The following is a 6,637-nucleotide window of genomic DNA, read 5'->3' as shown; positions in this document are numbered from 1 at the left end:
CCCCAGAGGCGCAGAGAGGTTGCAAAGGGGCTCTGCAAAAATGAGACTGCAACTGTCTGTGTGCACCTGTGAGATCGCTGGGTGAGCTGTGTCTGCCTACCCGAAGGAGGGGACGGGGCACTTTGGATGGGTGAGCACCCACGAGCAGCACACCCGACAGCCCTGCCCTGGGGAGCGGAGGGGAGATGAGTGATTGCAAGGAAGAGACAGAAACGAGAGCAAGAGCTCCAGCAATGGGGCTCACTGAGCGCAGGGGCAGAGGCGTGCTGGGGGATGCTATGGGGTGCAGGACTGCATGGGAGGCGTGGGGAGGAGCACAGCCCTTCCAGAAAGGCTGCTCATAAACTATAAACAACCCCACAACCTCACCAAAGCCCTCCACGGACAGCAGAGCAAGCTAGTTTCTGCACCACTCTCACATTTGTCCCCTCTCACATTGCCTTCAAGCCCCAACTCTGGCAAATTTGGTCTTGTCCCATTGTGAGGCAGGCTCATGGCTCTGGCAGAGGATCAAAACAGCCCTTTGACAGCGTCCCTGCAGCTCCCAGCCCTGCTCACTCCCAACCATCAAACCTCAAACATCCTCTTTCGGACCAGAAGAAACCCCCACCCTCCTGCCCATCTCACAGCCTTTGCTGAAATACCTCTCTCACAGCGTGCCCAGATGTTTGATCTCTGGAAGCACTTGAATATAATTTTAGGAAAAGCTGTGACACTCTGCTGCAAGTTCTGCAGAGCCAGGGAATTTGCTTTGCTTCTAAGTGACTTCTGCCGGCACTTTGCTCGGAAAGAACCTAACGCAGGAAGCAGAGTGACATTTCAGGTCTGCCTGAGAGCAGAGCCGTCCTGTCCCCGGGACAGAGCTAAAATGCTTCATGCGGAGCTTCTCCTGAGCCCCCAACCATCGCTGTCGGTGCCCTTTCAGGTAGTGGGAAACGCTTCCGAAAGACAGGCTGCCACGTTCAGCTGCTCACTGAGTGCTCCTTTCTGCCCATCTATCTGCTCATGGTGCCGATGTACCTAGGCCTTTAATGGATTTTAAACAAAACTATTATGCCTGAAGTAGAAGCACATAAACGGAGAGCAGGAAATGTATTACCTATGCTGCCAGAGCGGGTGCTGCATCCCGTTAGTCTTGCTGCAAAAGTGCAAAGTGCTGGAATAAATGATGTTGAAGGAAAGGATGCTGAAAGATGGGGAGGAGGAATAAAAGGGTAAAATGCAACAGAAATTTCCCATGGATAAATCACAGCCCCCTCCCCAGAGGAGATAATTGCCATTTTAAATGGGAACACTGTGGATCAAATGTAACATGGGCTGCAACAGAGCAGAAAATATCTATTCAGGCAGGAGAAGGCAGGAATTACTATGAGAATTTAAGGAGGCTAATGGGGAGACAATAATACATTACAATGGAAGGATCGTTAATGCTCCGGAGGAGGCTATTAATAGAGTTCCTTAAAGATCAGCCTAGAGATAAATTTCATTTAATGGTTTTTATTAGTGATCATGTCTCAGAAAACAAGAGTTTCTCTAAGAAAATATACTGGTGAGAAACTTGGGAGAAGTTTTGAACTCAACAAGGGACTAAGTACTACAGGAGAAGAACCAGAGGATCCAAAGATCAACAGAAACACAAAGGGCTGGCACAAGTTCATACGCTTAGGGACTAACAGCAAAAATTGCTACTCTAAGCAGCTGAAAACACCATAGGAAAAATATCCGGCTTTTAGGGAACCTCGGGATGACTGCAACAAAACAAATGCAACCTGACAAGTCTTCACAGCAGAGATACTGTCCATCAGAGCACCAGCGCCGCTGGAAAAGGCACTAGAAGGATGACCTAGAAGTGATGCCCTACTCTGGTCCCTCACTGTCAGGAGGGTGATTTTGAACCAGGAACAGGTCCAGGCTATGATAATGAGGATAATCAAGTAAACATAAAAGCTGCCTGGTGAGACAGGGCTGGAAGTGTATCATTTATTTAGGCTATTGCTAGAAAGGCTGCCATGGGAAACAGCTGCTCCGCTTGTACATCAAGGAGGAAATGAACTCGCTCTGCCAAAATGCAACAGGAGCAGAGGACACAGGACCTGGTATTAAAGGTGGCTGTGATTGACCCGGCAGAAAACCAGGGGCAGATGTGGAGTCCCAGAGGGCCGATGCTCCAGGAGAGAGCCCCGAGCTGGGTCCATTCCCCAGGGAATGCTCTGCTGCTCTGATGGCAGCGGGCTGACCCCACAGCCCCCCCGTCTACACCCACCCTCCAGCCTGCTTTTCCTGCAAAGCCATGTCTGGAGGCTGTGATCACTCAGGGGAGCATTTCCATGACACAATTTGGCCAAGGGATGTGGGAAAGTCTCTCACACCCTTGCCACAGTTACAGTTGCAACATCCTGCGTCAGAGCTGGCGGGCAGCAGGTCCTTCCCCATCCCGTGGAGGAACAAAGTCCCAAGGGTTTGCAGGCAGCCGAGCCCTCCAGCTCTACCTGGGCTTCTCTGCAGGGATGGGGACCCCTGCTCCTGCCTTCCACAGCTCAGCCCAGTGGCTCCATATCTCACTTGGAAATACTTTCTACTCCCTGCCCAAGGGGAACAACAACAACAAAGAAAACCAAACCAAAACAAAAACAAAACAAACAAACAAACAAAAAAAAAAAAAACAAAAAAAGAAAGTGCCCGTTTCTTGCCCTGAGCTAATTAGAAAAAGCAGGAAGAAACAAAACTACTTCTGGCCAGGTCTGCAGCACAGGGCTGCACCAGGAGCTTCCCTGTGGCACTGCCTGCACCGGGGCAGGTGCCGAGCGTGCCGATGCACCCAGAGCTGGGACCTGTCGGCAGAGCCCACGTGAGCTGCGAGAGCTGGTGGCAGGAGCAGGTTGTTGATGTGCGGTGAAGCAGCCACATAGGAGGCTGCGATCCACCCACAGCATTTTCTAAGTGTGCTACTCCCCCTATAATTTATCCTGCAATTTCCACATGTTGGGAGCAATGAAAAAACATCCATTTCACTTGGAAATACCCTTCTCTGAGAACAACCTGTTCTTGTCATTGCCATCAGCGGGCAGGCAGCGCTCAGCTTGTTCCACACTCCTTTTGTGCGTGAACAAAGAGCTTTCCATGGCAAGAGCCTGTGCTGCAGCAGGAGGTGAGGAGCCGTTCTGCACACTGCCACCACAGCTGAAAGCATCGCATCCCTCTCCCGACAGCCTTAACCCCAGCACCCAAATTCAGAGGACCCCCTGTCTGGCAGTGAGTTTGCTCTGATCAGCAGATGGCTTCCCACAGGCTGGTTCATCACTTGTCATTCACTTTCAATTCCTTTAGAAGCAGCAAGGCTGCAGGTATCATCTCTAATCTCACCAGTCCAGTCCGCATCTCTACCGTACAGATCCTGGCAATCAGTGGTTATTTACTCATGCAGTCTCCCCAATATACTCCCTCCCTTGGCCCCCATGCCTTTAACCTTGAATCAAAGACATAAATCATCAGAAGAGTATTTCAGCCTGCTCCACATCATTATCTTGTTCTTGCAGAGTGAGTTTAACTTTAAAATCTCACCTCAGTCCCCTGCCAAGGCTGGACCTTTTCCTTTCCTGGAGTTTCTTCTGTGCTCCATCTCTGCAGCCTGTTGCACCCTGTGGAGAATCAGCTCTACCTTCCTGCACAAGCTTGTGCACCACCAGGGAGGGCTCCACTGCAGCTTCACCTGCTGCAGAGAGCCTGGGGAGCTGGGTCCTGCACCACCCGTGGGGACCAGCGCAGCTCTCCCCCACCAGCACATCGAGGAGGATGGGGAGACCCATCACCTCACCTGGGAAGCACAGGGGGGAGACCACAGGTGCAGCACAGGCAGCTCCATGGGGGTCCCAGCACAGGCAGTTGGGCTCCTCAGCCTGCTCCTAGCCCCCTCTCTCTCTCATCCCTGCAGTGCCTCAGTTTCCCTTTAGGTGCCTTCCCAACACGGGTGTTGCTTGAAATCACACAGAAACCAAGGCCCCTTTGAATCTAGTAGCTGCGTGGTCCTGGAGACCACCGTAATCAGCAGCTAAAAGCTCTTTTGGAGGTTAGAGGCGTTTGCTGTGTTGTTTCTGCCCTTGCAAGACATGGCTTTTTGTTATTTACGTCCAGACAGAAAATAGTCATAAAAAGTAAGTCTACAAGGGATGTTCTCCACTCTGTGTCCCTATCCCACAGCAGGAGCAGCTCCATCCAAACTCTCCCTGAAAAACAAACATCCATGCTGCCCTTCAGCTGCTGAGAATGGGACTGATGAAGCTGTCAGAGCCATTTCCAGCCACCTCCTCCCCAGAACATTGCACCACTGATAAATGGGCTCCTCTTTCCTCCCAGGGCCCTGAGCAGAGCGAGGATTTCCTCTCCGGGCTGCAGGAGCCAGTGTGGTTGCTGACGGCAGGGACCAACATAAGGCATGGGCTGCTGTAACGTGCAGATACAAAGGCAAAGTTTAAACAGACTTACAGCCACAGCCGAGCTTCAGAAATTATTTGGTGGTGACTAATTTTGCTAGATTGCATAAGAAAAGTTCACTGCTTTCTCAGGAAAACTCTTTCCTCATATCCTCCCAGTCCTCATTTTTATCATAAGCTTCTAGGAACTTGGTGCCTCTAAAATCCCTGCCCTTCTCTCAACATCCATACATTACATGGGCACCCCTGGGGCTGGGGGGAGGCCAGCTGGCAGGGACATGTGTGCCTGGCTGCCAAGGGACTTTCCAATTCAGGTTTAAGTGGGCTGGAGCATCCATGGAGGTGCAGACACGCTGTTTCTGGAGGGGTTTGAGGGGCAGCTCAAAAGACCTGTGCGCACTGCAGCTCTGAGTTGGTGCTTTCTTTGCAGGTTGTCCTTGGGAGGTGGCAAAGCTCTGTCCCTGCTGGAGCACTGCTGACCGCTGTCACCGACCAAACATGCAGAGCATGTGAGACCCCATGGGACCTGACCCCGTGGTCGCTCAGAGGAAAGGAGAAGGCAGGAGAGGAAAAGGGAGCAGTTGAGACCCACCAGCAGCTGCCACGGGGGATCAGCTCCAGCACTGAGGTCCCAGATGGGACCAACAGGCACAAGCGAGTCACAGGGCCGCATCTTTCCCTAGACCGTGTCATTCCTAGCATACAAGGCTGAACACGTAAAGTGACTCTGCAATGGTCTCCAAGGTCACTGTAGGTCCAAGGTTGCTTTAGAAAGAGTTCTAGGGCTGCCTGGTAGAGGCTCACTCCAAGCAGCTTTGGAGCCAGTGAGAGCAGGACTGCTCCATCCATGCGACTGCACTATGGATCCATGTTACAACCATACAAGCTCTCAAAAAAGGATGGACTTCCCCCTGCAGCTGCTCGTCGGGTCCTGCCTCGCCATCCTCATCGTGATCACTCTCTGCGGTAACGTCATTGTCTGCCTAGCCGTCACCCTTGACCGCCGGCTCCGCAGCTTGACGAACTGCATCATCGTCTCCTTGGCCATCACCGACCTGCTGCTGGCCCTCCTGGTGCTGCCGTTCTCCGCCTTCTATGAACTCGCCAAAGAGTGGCCCTTCGGCAGCACTTTGTGCAACATCTACACCAGCCTGGACGTCATGCTGTGCACGGCTTCCATTCTCAACCTCTTCATGATCAGCCTGGATCGCTACTTTGCCGTCATCACCCCACTCCGCTACAGCCAGCTGGTCACTCCCTCCCGGGTGGCTGTGGGTTTGGTGGTTATTTGGACCGTTTCGCTGATGGTCTCCTTCCTACCCATCCACCTGGGCTGGAACACCAATGGGACAGCAGTCCAAAACACAGTCCCCAACTGCAACAAGGAGTGCACACTGGAGGTGAACCCTGTGTACGGGCTAGTGGATGCCTTGCTCACCTTCTACATCCCTCTGGTCATCATGTGCATCACCTACTACCGGATATTCAAGATAGCGAGGGAGCAAGCCAAGAGGATAAATCACACATGGTGCTGCAGCAGCAACGCTCCCATGCCGCCCATGGTGAAAGAGCACAAAGCCACCGTGACGCTGGCGGTGGTGTTGGGAGCATTCATTGTGTGCTGGTTCCCCTATTTCACAGTGTTCACGTACCGGGGGATGTGGGGGGACAGCAGGGTGAAAGGCACACCCATGTCCATTGTCCTCTGGCTGGGCTACGCCAATTCAGCCCTGAACCCCATCCTCTACGGGACGCTCAACAGGGATTTCCGGGTGGCGTACCAGCACTTGCTGCACTGCTGGAGGACTGGGGGCCCCAGGAGCTCCCACCTGCCTCCCCTTCAGAAGGCCCAGTCGAGGGGCAGGAGCTGCAGGCAGGGCCAGGGCAGGCAGGAGGGTAAACCCCTGAAACTGGAGATGAGGAACGGGAAGGGGACCTTGCTGACCGATGGAGCGCTCAAGAGGTAAGAGCCTTCTTACATGCGGGGCTTTGATGGTAGGTCCGTCCCCAGAGAGGAAGGCAGAGGTGGGGACCCCATGTTGTCCATGAACTTTTAAGCAACAAGCCAATGCCCCAGCAGGAGATCCTTGCCCAGGCAACTCTTGCTCTTTGCAGCCACTCAAATTCATCACCACCGGCAGGGACCCAGCTCGTGTCCCTCCATCCTGGCAGCACAGGTCCAGCTACTCCAGCTTCACATGTGGCTG

At 53.1% G+C, this 6,637-nt stretch overlaps 1 protein-coding gene across 1 annotated transcript; it reads left to right on the top strand.

The window, feature by feature from the left end:
- The first annotated feature begins 5,308 nt into the window (after positions 1-5,308).
- HRH2 (histamine receptor H2) lies at positions 5,309-6,433 on the top strand. Its single transcript, XM_050905309.1, has one exon. The coding sequence runs from the start codon at positions 5,330-5,332 to the stop codon at positions 6,395-6,397; it is 1,068 nt and encodes a 355-aa protein (XP_050761266.1). The 5' UTR covers positions 5,309-5,329; the 3' UTR covers positions 6,398-6,433.
- The last annotated feature ends 204 nt before the right edge of the window (positions 6,434-6,637 follow it).

The sequence above is a fragment of the Gymnogyps californianus genome, chromosome 14 (assembly GCF_018139145.2).
Source record: "Gymnogyps californianus isolate 813 chromosome 14, ASM1813914v2, whole genome shotgun sequence".
Lineage (NCBI taxonomy): Eukaryota > Metazoa > Chordata > Aves > Accipitriformes > Cathartidae > Gymnogyps > Gymnogyps californianus.
This window is presented reverse-complemented; position numbering and strand designations above follow the sequence as displayed.